Below are 17,695 nucleotides of genomic sequence, written 5' to 3'. Positions count from 1 at the left end.
AGCATTTGAAGATGCCAACTTCCGTGCACATATGAATCTGAACACTCTGGTTGCAGTCTTTGCTTTGGGGTGCATCCTGGTGAGGATACATTGAGGACACATTGTGGCTCTGACGTGCCTGTAGTGGTGAATGTGATTCTGTTGTGGCCAGATGATCTGCACAGTGTGTGGACTCTTCCTTTCTGGCCTCTGGTGATGAAGCTGGACAGTCAATGATGACTGGAAGATGTACTACTGAAGGTTTCCACATGATGTCAGTGCTGTGAGGAACTGGAAACACACTTTTTGTTTTTAATCTCTCTCTCTCTCTTTGCTTCTCCCCCACAGACAGTCCTGTTCTGACCAGCCGGGTGGCCGTCACCGTCCACGTGCTGGACATCAACGAGTTTCCGCCCGAGCTGGCCAGTCCTTACGAGACCTTTGTGTGTGAGAACGCCAAAGCGGGACAGGTAGACACACACACACACACACACACACACACACACACACACACACACACACACACACACACACACACACACACACACACACACACACACACACACACACACACACACACACTGGGGCCGATTATTGTCTCAGCCAGACGACAGCTGTTCAAGCCGAACAGCCTCCAAAGGTGCGAGATTGAACACAAGGCTGGTGGGTGTACATTAGCACTGGCGGCGCGTCATTGTTTACACTTGGTGGGGATTAATTAACAGTTAATACGTGTTAATCAATCCCCACCAACATTAAAAAAAAGTGTGTGTGTGTGTGTGTGGGGGGGGGGGGGGGGTCTGTGTTACTTCATTCAGGCGTCTCTTGATTTGAGATTTAATTAAATTTTCTTCCCCACATTTGAAGACAAAAATCAGCAGGTTCCTTTCATTTCATTATTCAAACTGGATCTTGTTCTTATTTTAATTTCTATGAGGACGATTCGGTTACAGAACTGGATGTCAAGACGTCCTGATTCTGTTTACAAAATAAAGGTAATACCATATATAACTAACTAACTGAAAAGAAACAGGCTCCAACCAAAGAAACATACAAACAAACTGCGGATGTCTCACAAACATAAGGACTTTCCAGGACACCAAAGGTCACTTTAAACATTTTTAAAACTATATATTTTTTTAAATCCCATTGAGTATGTTGCTCACTTTATAATACATCTTAGTAAAGCATTCTCATTGAGAATCAATAAAGTCAAACCGTTTCTTGAGTACATTCCATCAACTGCGCATTTTGCCTATTTTACTCAAGAAAATAATATCAATCCCTTTTTAATGTTGTATTTCCTTTACTATGCTTCTTCCTACATTATAACTGTCTGTACTTTTAACGCTGGTAAATGCACATGTTGAACTCTGTTGTTGGATCTTTCCATGAGTTGGTTCTCAGTGTTTTCCTCAAGGTCACTTGGCTCAAACCTTGGATTTCTCAGCTCCCAGCACCTTCAGAGCGTGAATCAAAATCCCGAAACTGATTATGTGGTGGATTCGGGTGCAGCAGGAGAGGCAGCCATAAAGCACAGCAGCACTTTGCATATCGGCAACCTGGAGTACATTTCACATGATATATTCGAGATGCGGTGCAGAGTTTGCCCGTGTGCACTGCGGACCACCTGCGCCTGTAAATTAGCCCATTAACCAGCATCGGTATGCAGCCGCCGTCGTGAGGGAGCAGCTTCTTTGGCAGTCGATCAAATCACCGAAGACCACTCATCTCGTTTGTGTCTCAACTTGTCCTCTGGCCGGTCGCAATCAGAGCCGAGGCGATGACCTCCGTCTGAAGACGTCATGGTCCAGTCTGATCCCGGTCTGAGAACTTCCAACAAGTTCTGTCAGGCCTGCACACAGACGGAAAACTGTTTTTAGAACCCAATGAAATTCACTATCTTATATGTAAGTCAGTAAGTAAACATCGAAATCAATAAGTGAATAAACATTCTGGTCAGTCAGTAAGTAAGAAATTAACAAATAATTGGCTATAGGACTTAATAACCGTATACAACTAAGAAACAAATACATAATGATTTAAATACAAATGGGATTAAATGACAAAACACCATCATTAGTGAACAGTAAGTAAAGAAGAGTAAGTTAGAATACACATTACTTTTAGTACATAAATAATACAGTGAATGTACAAGTAAGCCAATAAGTGATCATGACTGAGCAACCACATGAACAAATGAGTTACTTTATGGATAAAAGACTAATTAAATATATTTAAAGGATTTTTCTTTTTTTTTTAAATTCTTATCACTTTTATATTTATTTATTGACTCAATTCAACTTTATTTATATAGCACCAAATCCAACACAGTTATTTCTAGGTGCTTTTAACAGAGAAAAACCCAACGAATTCACATGAGCAAGCAGATTTATTTGCGACTTTGGAAAGGAAACTTCCCTCTAACAGGAGGAAACCTTTGCAGAAACCAGACTCAGAGGCTTTTCTGCTGGCCGGTTGCGATGAGGGGATAGAGGAGAGGAAAGGATAGGATAGGATTGACGGAGAGATACATGGGGGGGGGGGTACAGACCCTGATTCGGGTAGGGGGAGGTAGAAAGAGGTAGAGAGAGAGGAAGAAAGAGAGGCGATGATGAATGTATTCATATTGTAATCATATTGTTTCATCAAATTTCAGTGTGTAAATGAGACAACAGACTTACATGTTTTCTAACATATTGACAAACAAACAAATAAATACGTGAGTAAACGAGTTAGTACTTTTGGGGAACAAGTAACTAAGTCAAGTAAGTGATCAGTTAATTAATTAAAGAAGGCAAATTAATAAATATTTAAACTTGAGTGGGTGACTATGTAAACAAACAAATGATAGATACTAGACTAAATGATATAAACAAATAAATCAATTAACAACTAAATTGTCAAACAAAAGCAAGTAATTAAAGTAGGAGTTAAGTGAGTGAAAGTAATTGAATAAATGAATGCCTGAGCAGCGGACGTGTTAGTATATGTCCATATATATATATATATATATATATATATATATATATATATATATATATATATATATATATATATATATATATATATATGTGTGTGGTATAGTTACATATGGCTTTGTTTCTCTTGAGAATTGCTCAAATTTAACTAACCACACCTCTCTCACACCTACACTGTCCTGGTCACACCTCAGATCTAACCTTAATCCTAAAGACTGCTTCACAAGGAAGTATTTGGAAGAATTATTAAGTATATTTGACACAAAAACATGTGACATATGTGTCAAATATACTTTGAAATGCTTCAAAAAATTAGTCTTGGACGACATGTCCGGAACCACATGGACGAGTTGTCGTGGATTGCAGTTTTGTGGATGAGTTGTCAGTGGATGAGTTGTCAGTGGATGAGTTGTCGGTGGATGAGTTGTTGGTGGATGAGCTGTCGGTGCACATTTCTGCACACTGTGGAGAACACACACTTTCTGCAGAACACACTGTGCAGAATACACGCTCTCGTCATAACACACTCTCTCCTCAGCATGACTCCACCAGGTGTTGCACACAGCTGGGCCCTGATAAAGAATCACACGTTTTCTCATGTGAAATCCATCATGCGTTTCCTTTGATGATTATCTGAAAAACACACAAACAGCTTGTTTCAGAGCGTCTCACACTGCGATTGAAAATAATCCATGACCGAGGTGAAACAGTGAGAAAGGAAAGTGATTATTCAGACGGAGGTGGGAAGTTACCCAGTACAAGTGCTGGAAACAAACTGAATTTTCTGTATGTTATATTCATGTTTTGACTTCTTGCTGCAGAAAATAACAGAAAATATAATACGGTAGAATTAAAGATGAGATATTAGCTGAATTTTGGGGCATCAATTAAAAAAAGTGTATGTATAATTTGAAGAACTGAATAAACAATTAAATAATGAATACATATATGTAATAGAAGTAATATTTATACATTAAAAAACATAAAGTCCTGTTGTATATATTTAAAAGGACAATATATACAGAGAATCTTTGTATGGCAAGAATTATTACATGTTTAAATATATTAACCCACCAAAATTCACTAAAAATCACTGTCTTCACTATTATAACAACAACAACAACAACAACAATAATAATAATAGATTCTGAAAAAATACAATTTATAGAAGCGAAAATGTAAATATTTGCTTAATGGAGGCAGGTTAAATTCAGTTCAGCTTACTAAAATGTAATTTAGGTTAGGTCAATTTGATTCAGGTTTAGTTAAATTAGTTACAATTACAATTTTGAGGTCTCATACGGTTTTTCAACAAATTCACATCGCCGTCAGAAGTCCAACAACATTGTATTCAAAGTATATTTCCCCAGATCCAGCCTTGGTCCTGAATTTCAGCCAGTCTAAAAGTCTCTCTAGTGAGCTCTACTGAGAACAGGTGATTTCTGTGTCTGTACCTTTAAAGTCTAATGAACTGTGTCTGTCCATACCTACTCCACACCACTCTCAGGGAGAAACACACTGTTGCTTTGGCAGGTTTCCCCCCTGTCTGACTTCTTGGGAAGCCTGTTTGTTTGTTTTTTTCATTGTTTATTATCTAGTTTGTATGTTTATGACTTGTTCTTTACTACGCATATAATAGTTTTATGGTTTTAACATGAGTTGCTATAAAGGTTGAGATTTGAGCTGGTTTTTATTGAGGTGGGCGGGTTTTACAGCACGTTTGGGCCGGAAACAATGAGTCACATCTGGCAACCCTGGTGAAGACGCAGTTTTCTGGGCCCATGCGTTAATGTTTACGCTGGATATATCTTCATGGCTCGAAGAAACGCAGTTTTTAAACCATTCCAGTTTGAACCAGAATCTGACCAAGAAGGAGAAGCTCCTGAAGAAGTTCAGACTCTATGGCAGGATCATTTGGAATTGTTAGTTAAAAATATTGTGTCTTAATGTTACTTAGGTTAGTCATACATGTTGTTACAGTTACCACCAAGTAGCTAATGCTAGCTCCTGCTAACTTTCAGAGCAACTGTTAGTTTGTCATATTATACTGAATTTATTCAGTATATCAGTAATTTTTCATCTACTTGTGGGAATGTTAAAGTGAGTACCCACTACCAGGGGGAGTGGTTATTTCCCCACATGATGTCATGAAGGGAACATTTCTAAATCACCTGGTTGAGCACACTGTTGTTAAAAAGTGGATCAAGTCAGGGACACGACAGACTTTTCTTCACTTCTTTGGCCTACATAATACACAGGCTATGAGGACACATATTACTTTTATGAAACCATTATGAAGTGAATTTTGCATGATATGTGAGCTTTAAGCCAAAGGTTAAGTTAAAATGAGAACCAATACTTTCTTATTTTTATAAAAGGAGCAGCAACTGTAGTTGCACTTAAATAGAGTTGGTGAGTTCTGTAGCAGAGCCAGAAAGAGAGGAAACTTAAACTCAAATTTGCAAATAAAGGAGACGAGGCGAGATGACACAGGACGTTTCTTCATTTGACGATTTACAATACTCGGCGTCGGCTGGTCAAGTGTGAAATGAGAAAAAGCCGCCACAAAGGCGACATAAAACTCCTCATTTTCCCACTGCGGAGCTCCCAGTCGCAGATCTGCTCGAAGGAGCTCTAATGTGTCCCTGCCACCTCAAGTGATTTGCCTTGCTTTTTCTAATGCTATATTGAAATGCTAACCTAGTGAATCGGTTTGTTATGCAGGGATAATTACATTTACATTTACAGCATTTAGCCGGCGCTCTTATCTGACCTGACTCACACAGCGGTTGAGAGCCGAGGCAGGATGCACTCGAAGCCATTTAACGTACACAATAGTATGTGTGGAGTAATGAGCAGCCGCTGCTGCAGCAGCTGCACTCCTGATGGAGAGGAGGAGGAAGAAGAGGAGGAAGAGGGAGTCACAACCCAAAGGAAGAAATGCAGGGCTTCAGCACGATGGATTCCAGTCAGTGTTGTCAATACAGCAGCATCTTCTTATTTTGAAGAGCTGTTAGCATGAATACAAAAGAGTTGTAAAGTCGCTGTTCCCTTGGAGTGCCAATTTGTATTCACAGTGTTCTTGAAAAGTGTACAAAGAAAAGATAAATGTGCCAGTATTCAAACACCAACCTGACATTACAGAATGAAAATATTTTTACTCAAGTATTTATTTTCCAAACAGCTGGATTACCGGAGGGGCTGTGAGGAGCGATTGTAGGACAAGTCGTCTACAAAACTGCAACCCCGGGCAACTCGTCCACGGAGGAGATTTCAGAATTTTTGGGAGAAAATAAATCCTGTACAGTGTACTTTTATAAATAATTTAAAATTGATATTTTATATATTTTTCATATATCTAGTATATGTTTATATGGATTTAATATGGACACGAGGTTACACTAAGGCCCGTTTACATATAACGTTTTAAAGAAACAATAAAATCACAACTGTTTCACTATTTTCACGTTTTCACAAGTTTGTGGAAACGTCCTGTGCATGCGCAGCACGGCTGTAATGAATAGTTCTGCACCTGCATGAAGAGATGGGCAATAACAACAATGGCGGCCTCCAGAGCGGCATGACTCCCAGTCCATGTTCTCGTCAGACTTGGTCCTTTTATGATTGAGAGTCACAGTTAATAACAATCAAACTTGGCCGTCTGTCAATATGAATGTCTATATACTCTCTATTGCTATTGCTTGTTGCATATTGCTCTCTGTGCTTATATGTGTGTGATTGCAAGCTCCCTTGTTTTCAGCATTTTTCAAAATGCTGTCTTGTAAACATGAAACTTTTCTGAAAAGAACATACTAAACCAATGTGTTTTCATAGTAAACATTAAATTGGGCCAAAGTTAAGCTCGGTTAAGTTAGGTTAGGTAAAAGGTTAGGTTAGTGTAAATATTAGTTTGCTTTGGTGAGGTTAGGTTAAGAAATAAGGCAGATTAACAATATAAGGTATTGTAAGGTTAAAAATCCACTTTGGTTAAGTTGAGTTCACTATAGTTACTTTAGTTTAGGCTAGGTTAGGTTGAATGAGTCTAAGTTGGTTTAAGTTAATGTGTTCGGCAAAGTTATGTTGGTTGCTTTTTGGACATTTTTCTGCATTTGATGTTTCCTGCTGAAAGTCAACATTGACCATTTTGACTCAATGGTCCATATTTGCATGTTCTCCCTGTGCATGTCTTCTTGAAGTGGAGTCTCTAAACAGAGCGTGGCTGTGTAGTTGTGTTTGCCCGCTGATAAATTGCCAACCTGCCATTTCCACCTGAAGCCAGCTTGGATTGACTCCAGCAGCCCCCTAAGTTGGATAAAGTGCTGTAGGAGATGGATAGATGGTTTACCTGAATAGAAATGGCTAATTAAACACTAATGGAAAAAAAACAGTGAACCCAATGTATTCATCACAAAGCTAATTTGGTTGCAGGGAATCAATAGTGTGAACTGTACATCTGCTGCGGGGAGCCCACAACAGAGCAGTCATCACACCTGGTGTCAGGTTCACTCCCCTGCAGGGAGGTTTATCTCAATGCTGCAAGAGAGAAGGAGAAGAGACACTGCAGCACAGTCAGGTTGATGTACCAGTGCTGATTATCTCCTCTGTGGTGATGTGTCTGTGTGGGTGGGTAGAGGGGGGGTGTCCAGGCAGGACAGGACTCAAACCAAAGGCTCATCAGTCTGCCTTTAACGGGCTGGAAGTGGTCGGGAATGAAGCGGTTGCTTCGCCGGGTGTTGTCGCGGTTAACTCTTTTGGACACTTTCATTTGCGAATAATTATGTTTGCAGGAGGTAAAACCAGAGTTGATCATATTGTGTGGGTTTTTTTGTTTTTTTCCCCCGGCATTGCTGGCAGCAGATGTGTGGTAATATCGGTACAGCGTGGGAGCAGCTGCTCTCTGTTCATGACCGGTAAACAAAGCAGTCTTGGATGAAGTTAATCACACCATGTGTTCACATGGCTCAGGGAACTCAGGAAAGTTTTCACTCTTTATGATTCTGGAACAGAGGAGGGGCCCTGAATTTCAAATCCCACGTCAACACATTGATGTGGTATCTTCCCACCACACGTATTGTAAAAGGTTGTCCTAAAAGACAAAATACTTCTCAAAAATGAGATATGAATTGTCATTTTAATGGTTTTTCTTCTTCTCCCAGGTGATTCAAACTTTCAGTGCTAAAGATCAGGATCTGCCCAGTGCTGGACAACAATTCTCCTTCAGATCACCCAAAGATGATTTCAAAAACAAGAACTTCACCATTCGGGACTTTGGAAGTAAGTTTTCCTATTTCTCTGCAGTCTAAGAAAACAAAATGTCTATTTGCTGACATTCTTCTTGCTCTGTCAGAAAAACCTCTATCACTACTGCAATTGACTGTTTCACTGTAACAGCATTCTGTTGTCAGACAGTGACATCTAGTGGTCCCAGATGGTATGTACAGCTGTATTTTAATATATAAGTCACATGAGCAGCCAAACAATAAAAAGAAAGCGTGACTTGTCGTCTGGAAGATGCAGTAATTACTCCTTGAAAACACGTTTTCAAAATGAATTATCAAGAATAACACTATGAGTGACATCACTCTTAGTGTTGGTGGTTTGTTTTTGACTGGATGGAGCAATGAGCCCCTCCAGCACAGTCTGAGAGTTGAACATGTTGGTGGAGGAGGTTATTGGGCAATTTGGAGCCTTACAGCAAATAAAATCTTGGCACAACATTAAAATGATGTAATCTACTAAATGATCTGTCACAAAGTAAAATACATAAAATATCATAAAGAGTGCAAACAAAAGTCGTTGCCAGCTGTAGTTGGTTTCTACTGCCTGTTGAACTTAGTATTAAAAGAGGTTTTTCTGCAGAACTGCAGCAGCATTTTGTTGTCGTACAGTGACATCTATTGGTCCCAGGTGGTATAAACCACATATTTTGAAAATCAAGTTGATTCTTAATAGAAGTTGTATGACTTGTAGTACAGGAAATATGGTAATCTAATTTACTCTTTTAGAATTCCATTAACCTTTTAACCTCATTTTCTAAATACAAATAAGTAAGACTGCACATAAATCCATGATTCCGTCTTCAATCATATGAGGTTGTCCAGTACCGTATGGTGAAAAACTTCTCCCCCCCCCACCATGATGTTCTCACCTCTAAACTTCACTGAGGTGTTTTGGGGGTGATGTGCGGTCCCAGAAATCGTGTGAGGAACACCTGTTCATGGCCGGTTTGTGGTGAAATGATGGTGCTTTCCTTTTGCAGATCATGGCCCCAATAGTGCTCACAACAATAAGGTTGTGAAGATCCTGAGGGATCTCTTTGCTTTTACCCATCATGAGATTATTCTTGTGACACTTTGGTAATGAGACACCTTCTTCGAGGCCGTCAGTTGGGAGGTAACCAGCAGATATGAATCTGCACCGACAAGAGCCAGGATTGCTCTAATTACTAGTTGATTTCAGCTGATGTCTTGCCTGTCCATATTTTTTTTAACCTTCAATACTTTTCCCCTGCGTAATTTCACAGTATTACACATAACTTAATATATGCACATAGATTGTTTGATTTCCTTGCATGTGTGGATTATATGGATTGTTGCCAAGATCTGGTGAACATTTCATACCAATAGGACCCTGAGAAATATATTTACTGAGGAAAATGGTGATGAATTCAATAATTATTTTACTCACTATATTAATTGCAGTTTAAATATTTCTTTTCTGAAAAAAAAAGACCCTTTAAAGCTTCATTAAAATCACTCATGTAGATAAATTAATACATTTACAAATAAATTAGTAGAAAGGAAAGTGTATTATAGTTATTCTTGTTTATAATAACATTTTCATGTTATTAAGTTACTCAATATACAAAATTGTATTAGGTTGAATGAACAAAATGAATAAATGAGTAAATAAATTAATACTACAGAACTAAAAGAGGTTTGAAAGTTGCAGGCTGCATCTAAAGACTTAATGTTAGATCGCATACATTTATTTCTTATAGTTTTTGGACCATTCAGATCAAGTTTCCAGTTTTGTCGTCACTCTTTTCCAAGATCACCTTCAGAAATTCAAAGTCCAAACAACACATGGTGCATTTTATTTCCCTTTAAAATAGCTGTACTTCAGTTTCTCTGGATGTTGAGCAGTTTTGTGCTGTTGGTGTTTCAGCAGAGATGCAGTGCTATAAATAACCGAAGCACTCGCACTGATAAGGCCACACATGACACTCTGCTGGCCCGGACCCTTTGAAGTCCCCCCACAGAATGACGAGAAGTGGGACACGGTGGGATAAGGCCGGGGGAATCCAATGCATTCACCATCCTCCTGAAACCTGAGGTCCACTTCCACCTGTGCTGCAGCGTCCAGGTCGATCCAGATCCGATAGGCAGAGAGATACGGGGTGTGTGTGTGTGTGTGTGTGTGTGTGTGTGTGAAGGGGGGGTACAAACAGAAACCTGCACACAACATGCTCTCCAAAACACCCGACCCTGCTGTCAGGAAGAAGTGCCAGGCTCTGTGTGGGGAACAAACCCTCTGCGACAGGGGTCAGACAGTCTGCAGCAGGCAGGTCCAGCCTGACACGCTCTCCCTCGCCCATTGGACACAACTTCCCCCTTCGTCCAGCTCTCCTCACGGCAACATCTTCACCTCTGTTTGTGTCCTCCTATTTCCACTTTAAACGCCACACACACCATGGCAGAAAAGTCAATTCAGTTTTATTTAAATGGCGCCAAGCGCTACACGGTGATCTCAAGGCACTTTTACAGAGAAAAAAAATCTCAACAATTCCACTCGAGCAAGCAGAGGTGGAAAGCGAACAAACCTGCAGAACCAGACTTTTTGGAGACTTTCTGCTGTTCCGGTGAGGGGATGGGAGGAAGAAAGGGAGAGGACAGACAGACAGACGGACAGATTGTGGGGAGTGGTTCAAACCCTGGTTCAGAGAAGGGGATTCGTATTGTTGGGAAGGACTCAAGTCTTAGCCATCAAAAACAAAACACTTTATACAATGTTGAGTTATTAAATATATATTTAGCCATTCTAGCAGTTTTACTCATTTAAACAATTTTATCTATGTTTAGCAGTTTAAGCTGTTTTAACCCATTTAGGAGATTTACCATTTGTTTTAAAGTTGCTTCAGTTTCAACGGTTTTAGCCATTTTAGCAATTTTACCCTTTTTTTTAGCATACTTAAATCACTTTTATCATATTAGCTGTTGACAAATGATGAACTTGTTTTTAGCTGGTTTGGCTGCTGTTTTTCTACTTAACTAATTTTAGCTGTTGTTTTAACTGCCATACCTGTTTTCACCCAGTGAAGCCAGCATGGTTGCAGGTTTTTCAGAGGTTTGAGATGCTACTGCTGTTTATTTTTTTAGCGATTCTATGTTTAAAAATGTGAAACACTGCCATACTTTTGAGGAACATACTACATTTGTGGGATGAACATCAGAGCTCGTCACATCAAGGAAAATTCAAATACAGATGATTGTTCCCACTTTTCTGTGCTGAGTTTTAGCGTTGTTGTTCTTACGTTACAAAATGAAAGCTTTATCAGTGCAGCCAGAAAACACAGCGCAGCATTGCAGGGCACATTGTATTGGGTGTGGTTCACCTCAAACAGCTTTTAAAGTAAGCTCTATAAAATGTTTGGGGCTTTGATACGACAGGTCTTTGATTCGATATCAAACATAAAGCGTTATTTGACGTTGAAAAGTTTCATCTTTCTCCGACTTGGACTTCCAGAGGAGCTCAGAGGATCGTTCGATTGATGTTCCAGGTTCTCGCGCTTTGGTCAGAACACTGTGGAGATTTCTTTGATTCGTTTGCAAAACGTCCAAAACCTCCTTTGTTTCCATTATCGCAGATAACACAGCCGGGATCGTGACGAAACGGGGCGGCTTCAGACGGCGTCTCCAGGAGATCTACCTCCTCCCCGTGGTCATCGACGACAACGGCTACCCGCCCAAGAGCAGCACGGGCACGTTGACCATCCGCGTGTGCGGCTGCGAGTCGGACGGGTCGCTGCTCACCTGCAGCGCCGAAGCCATCTTCCTCCCCGTGGGTCTCAGCACCGGAGCTCTGATTGCTATCCTTCTGTGTATCGTCATCCTTTTAGGTGAGACCTGCTCCCAAAACTGGAAATATTCATCACAGTTTGGAAGACTTGTGTTTTGAACATGCCACATTTTCTCTCTGGTGGCTCCACTCTGGATTCTATGTGTCTTTTAATTTCAGCTTTCCACAACAAACAAGTTTGCTCAACTGTTAATTAGAGCTTAAAGGTTTAAGTGATAAATTATACAGACTTTTGTAGATACATTTCACAAAGATTACAATTTAGGTCCTGTTCACACGACATTTTCAAGTCAAAACGGACAACTTGCCTTTGCAATGGTGCTCACTAACTTTTCAAAAACACTCGGATTCCATGTAAAACAACCAACAAACTACATAATTTTCAGCATTTCTGCCTTTCCCAATTAAACAGACATTTTCTAAAATGAAAGTGAAATGCTGTGGTGTACATGAGGCCTTTGCTTTGCATAGAAACTGAAGACAACACAGAACTGCGAGCTTGATTTTGCACTGATAAACTCACCTTGTCGACATAATGTAAACCCAACATGTACATCTTGTTAAATGCCTACAAATATAAGGCTTTTCACCGTTATTAGGATTTGATTCTGCATCCTTTTCTAGCTCCAGAGTGTAGGGCTCACTGGATCTTTGATTATAAACTGCACTTTGTAGATAAGGTCCAAGCGATAAAACATAAGCAGATTTTGCTGCTAATGCACTTGTCGAAAAGTCCGTTGATGCATGATAACAAATGGTGAAATTAGTTCTGTATAATAACGGAAGGCAGATAGTTAGACAAAACTCTGAGTCGAAACCGAAGGCGCTGCCAGCTTGGCCCTCATTTATTTCACCTGTTTGAAAGTTAAAGTTTTTTAAAGTTTTATTCTGGTTTTTATGCCTGGCCTCTTCTCACCTGGATGTGGTAGCAGCGACTGTTCGTTAGTGCACAGAGGTATCGATCTTCACATCCTAATCTTGACAAAAAGACAGGAGATGACATTTTGTGAAATGTCAAACCATTGACGTTTCTGTCACACAACGATTCTCCCACAATTTGTGATCTGAGCCGCCTGTGAAGCTTTGGGAATTTTTTTCTGTGAGCTGAACTGGTATTAAGAAATCTATAACCTCTCAGATCAAGATATTTACGTATTTAGATCTTCACAAAGGTTTCTCGCTGGTTTACTGAGGATTGACAGTAGTGGTTAAGCTTTTGTGGGACCCCATACTATATATGGTCACATACACATCTTTTTTTTTTAACTTGTTTCTTTAAAAAAAACTAAAAAACTCTGAAAGACACTTTAGGTTGATACAACAGGATTGTATAAGACATCTAATCAAACCTTCAACCTTTTGATCGAGGGATGACCACATAGGGCCGTACCCTAATTTAGATAACATTTAATGGTGTTTTTACAAGACTGGCTAAAAAGCCACACACATTAAAAAAAAAAAAAAAAAAGTAGGGAAGATTGTATTGAATTTCTCAATCCAACACAAAGAGTTCAATCAGTGCCAGGAAACGGTTAAGACACCAAGCTTTGAATCCAACTCATCAGATGTACTTTGCTTTGGCGGGAATCCAACTTTTCACTCCATGATTTTTGATTAAACCTGCTTCAAACGAGCTGATCTGACCATCAGAGTTGGGCTGTTGTCTTTCCAGGAGTGTCCGCAGTTAATTACAAGACCCGTTTGAGTTTTATCATTCAATGAGACGTTAAAGATTGGAGGGAGGGAACGCTTGGCTCTATAAACCAAACCCAATCTCCCTGCGCTGCGGCCGCTTTAGCGAGCTCCGAGCTTTGAGATTCCTCCACAAGGTCATGGTTGTAAAACTCCTCCTTAATCCTTCGCTGTTAATGTCCGAGACTCATCTGCATAGCAGGGTGGAAGTAAATGTGGGTTTATGGCGTCGTTTTCTGAATTATGAACGAGGGATGGCCGGTTGTTAAAGAAGTTCACGTTCCGCTCAAGAAGTCATAGGGCGGCCGCGACCTCTGAATTCATCTGTATTTACTCTTCTCAACGTCCTGCTGATTTACGAGACTCCACTGCGACGTCCTCTAATTAATCCTTCGTCATTCCCTCTCAGCTTCAGTGTCATAGTTTCATAGTTGATTGAACATAAAAGCTCACAGATGACTGTGTTGGTGTGCCGCTGAGCTGTGTCAGTGTACCCCCCCCCCCCCCCCCCCCATACGGGAGGAATGTCTTCAAAGCTCTAAGCCGACTCACCCCCAAGGCTGAGGCTGACGCCAAACTGTCATGCTGTCCCTGAGCAGGGAAAGTGGCAGAGAAAATCAGAACTCACACTGAGAACATTTCCATAGAGCCACTTAGTTGGTGCTGAGGATTTGTCAGGATGACCCAGTTGTCCTGTGAGGAGGAATGAGGAGGTAAATTAAACAAACCGCCGCCCAGACTTTCATCTGCATCACTATTTCTCTCAAGCCCACGTGGACTGACTGCACCTAATTGCGAGCAGTGTAGAACCAGCGTTGCCCTATAATAACCTCGCTGCGGTGGAAGTCCAGGAAGAGGCCACTGGGGGGAGCTGGCACACCACGCAAGGGGAGATAAAAATCACTTGGGTGAGGAGAAGAGAAGTCAGATGTAGAGAGGTTGAAAGGAAGAGACCTACTTAGGGCTTTTTCTCAGTCCCAATGCATTCATATTCACAGTCTTTCATATGAGGGATTTCAGTTTTATTCTGGCCATTGCGCGTCCTCTTAGATGCAACTTGTGAACGACTCAAAGGACACACTGCACTTTTCAATGAATAGGCACAGAGAGGTGGGAGGTAGACAGAAAACAGTGGCTGGAAAGGAAGAAAAATTGCAGATTTTCTGATTTACTGCGTTGGGCGGTCGGACCTATGATTAGTAGCAACTGACTGGATGACAAACCAATTACCTGTTCCTCTTGGGTGTGAAAATTGGTGCAGCTTAACCTCCACCAGTGGTGAGAGCCTACTTTAAGTGTATCACACTCTTTATTCCTTCACCCACCAATGGAGTATAATTTCCACTGATTTGCAGGTCAGACATGTAGATGAGAACAGGCTTAACTTAGTCTGAAACAACGTTGTATTTTCACCAAGGTTGTGTATAAATGTTGTTTTAGCGCTCTGTGTAAGTGCCAACGCTAACTATCCCATTGTAATAATAGCTAACTTATGACCCAGATGTCTTGGCAGGATTAAGAGTCCACAGTCATGCTCGCAGCTCTGCAAGGTTGTACAGGGGAGCTTAGAGATAATTGCTAATGTCAGCACACTAACATGCTCATAATGACCACACTAATGCTCACCGCTAGCAGGTAGCGCTCGCCATCTTAGCTCAGCGTGTGTAGTGCGCTAAAGCCAGCTAATTAGAGTATAAGTGCTGATGGGAATTGGATACATTTACAGGTACTTGATCAAAAACTAAAGCAGCAGCTGGACCAGATCAAACTGGAGCTGAAAAGAAAGTCTGGTGAAACATGTACACAAAACCGGCTTCAACATCTGAGAAGGATTTACCGAAACATTTCGGGCAGGACTTAAGTGGTGGAGTTGGTGTTGATAGATACCTTGTTGGGTTTATTCAAGATACTTTTGAAATCACACAAAAACATGTTGCAATGTAGAATATTGAAGGCACAGTAAGGTGGATGGAAGCCAGGACTTTTCACGTATAGGAGGATTAGTCACCATCAGAGCAGTTTGTGGAAAAATCGTAACAATACTCTGGACTTTACTAACAATCACAAAGAATAAACACCATGATTCCATTTGTCGTTTTTTTCTTGGCAGATTGAGTGCTAACGGTCTGATTCTGGTTTTTTCTTTGTTTTTTGTTTTTTTCAGTTGTTAGCTTCCAGTGAGTTGCTGGATGCACTCCCCTAAAGTTCATCTGGGCCCTTCAAGGGAGGCCCCCCTGCTACACATTTTGAATATCACTGATCTCAAGCAGTGGTTGCTAACCTTTTTACTGGAGCCCCCTGTTGAGTCTCTGATTTGCCAAAACAAAGTTGCGGACACACTGGTTAAGGCAGTGGTTGTCAACAGGGTAGAGAAGCAACCTTGCTACCATAATGTAGCTGGTTTTAATCCCTGGGATGATTTAGGAAGGGAAAGTAAAGCCACTCTGGTCACTAACTGATCTTAGTAGACTTGGATAGGTCAAATACAGAGGAGTAAAATACAAAAAGGCAGCTGTCCTGAAGGGGATCCTCGTAACCACTAAGACTTTATATGTGAACACCTGTGTATGTCTTTTGAGAGCAATGGCATCAAGTAATTGTCAGTGGACTTTACTCATGTTGTAAATCTTTTACCATTTCAGCAGTATTCTCTTGTTAGCCACATTAACACACACTCATACACATCAGGAGAGATTCCTGCAAATTGTCTGACCCTCACTGGGAGAAGGTTGTGACAGTCAAGGCAAGATGGGGCATCAAACCACCAACCTTACAATTGGAAGACCATCCCCTCTACCTAGTGAGCCACAGACATTGATTGTCCTGTTCATTTCAGTCTCATCAAATCATTTGTTCTTCTCGAACTGATTATTGTCTATGTGAGTTTACTGCCTGATTCTTTCAACAACCTTCTCCTTCATGATGAGTCATCCTGGGTGTTTTTTCTCTCTCACACGATACCGTCTGGCTTTGTTTCCTCAGTCATTGTGGTCCTCTATGTGGGCTTGAGACGGCAGAAGAAAAAGGAAACCCTCATGTCATCCAAAGAGGACATCCGGGACAACGTGATCCACTACGACGACGAAGGAGGTGGCGAGGAGGACACGCACGCGTTCGACATGGGGACCCTCCGCAACCCCAAGGTGGTCAAGGAGAACCTGTACCGCAGGGACGTGAAGCCCGAGATGAAGCGAGGCCCCAGGCCGCCTGTCTCTCAGGACAGCGCGGACATCCGAGACTTCATCAACCAGCGTCTGACAGAACACGACACGGACAACTCAGCCCCGCCCTACGACTCCCTGGCGACGTACGCCTACGAGGGCGACGGCTCGGTGGCCGAGTCGCTCAGCTCCATCGAGTCGGTCGCCATAGACCTCGAAGAGGACTACGATTACCTCAGCGACTGGGGCCCACGCTTCAAGACTCTGGCAGGGATATTCGGGGAGCAGTCAGAAACTCAGTCGGACTCAACAACCATCGAGAACACACATTGATGTTATTCACGGACTCAACAAGCAAAATATGTAACATTGTTCTTTCGGTTGGTTTGTTTTCTTTCCGTGTTATCTCTGTTCATTTTTCACCAGCTCACTCGTTTTTCTATTTGACGCGGTCATTTACCATTCTCAGTCCCAAAATTGTAAAAAAAAAAAAAAAAAAAAAAAAAAATTCAAATTAGAGATTGAAGAAGAGAGGAGGATTTACGGTTTATATGAACGGCTATTCGGTTTCTTTTCAGTTGAATGTCGTCTTACATTTTCTTTCCTCTCGGCGGGGATTCACATGGAAATGCTGCCATTTCCCAGAACATCCTTTAAAGTGCCTCAATATAATTGTTCTTTCACTCGCTATTTCATGCCACGCACACAACGTTTTTTTCTTCTTAGAACCCTGTAAGTTTAAGCCGATCCAGTCGGCGCAGCGTGATTGGCCAGTGCGTCTGCCGAGACCAACTCTGTGGGGGA

General features: G+C 41.1%; 1 protein-coding gene across 1 annotated transcript in view; it reads left to right on the top strand.

The window, feature by feature from the left end:
• The window catches only part of LOC308143994 (cadherin-12-like), a gene marked incomplete at both ends in the record, with an annotated part of 107,616 nt that extends 90,392 nt beyond the window's left edge, over nt 1-17,224 (top strand). The window contains 4 exons of the mRNA XM_080514967.1: nt 328-449; nt 8,117-8,234; nt 11,827-12,078; nt 16,713-17,224. Of these exons, the coding sequence (XP_080371093.1) occupies nt 328-449; nt 8,117-8,234; nt 11,827-12,078; nt 16,713-17,224 (1,004 nt within the window). The remainder of the gene's footprint in view (nt 1-327; nt 450-8,116; nt 8,235-11,826; nt 12,079-16,712) is intronic.
• Between the last annotated feature and the right edge of the window lie 471 nt (nt 17,225-17,695).

Source organism: Blennius ocellaris, assembly GCF_963422515.1.
Source record: "Blennius ocellaris genome assembly, chromosome: 19".
Taxonomy (NCBI): Eukaryota; Metazoa; Chordata; class Actinopteri; order Blenniiformes; family Blenniidae; genus Blennius; species Blennius ocellaris.
This window is presented reverse-complemented; position numbering and strand designations above follow the sequence as displayed.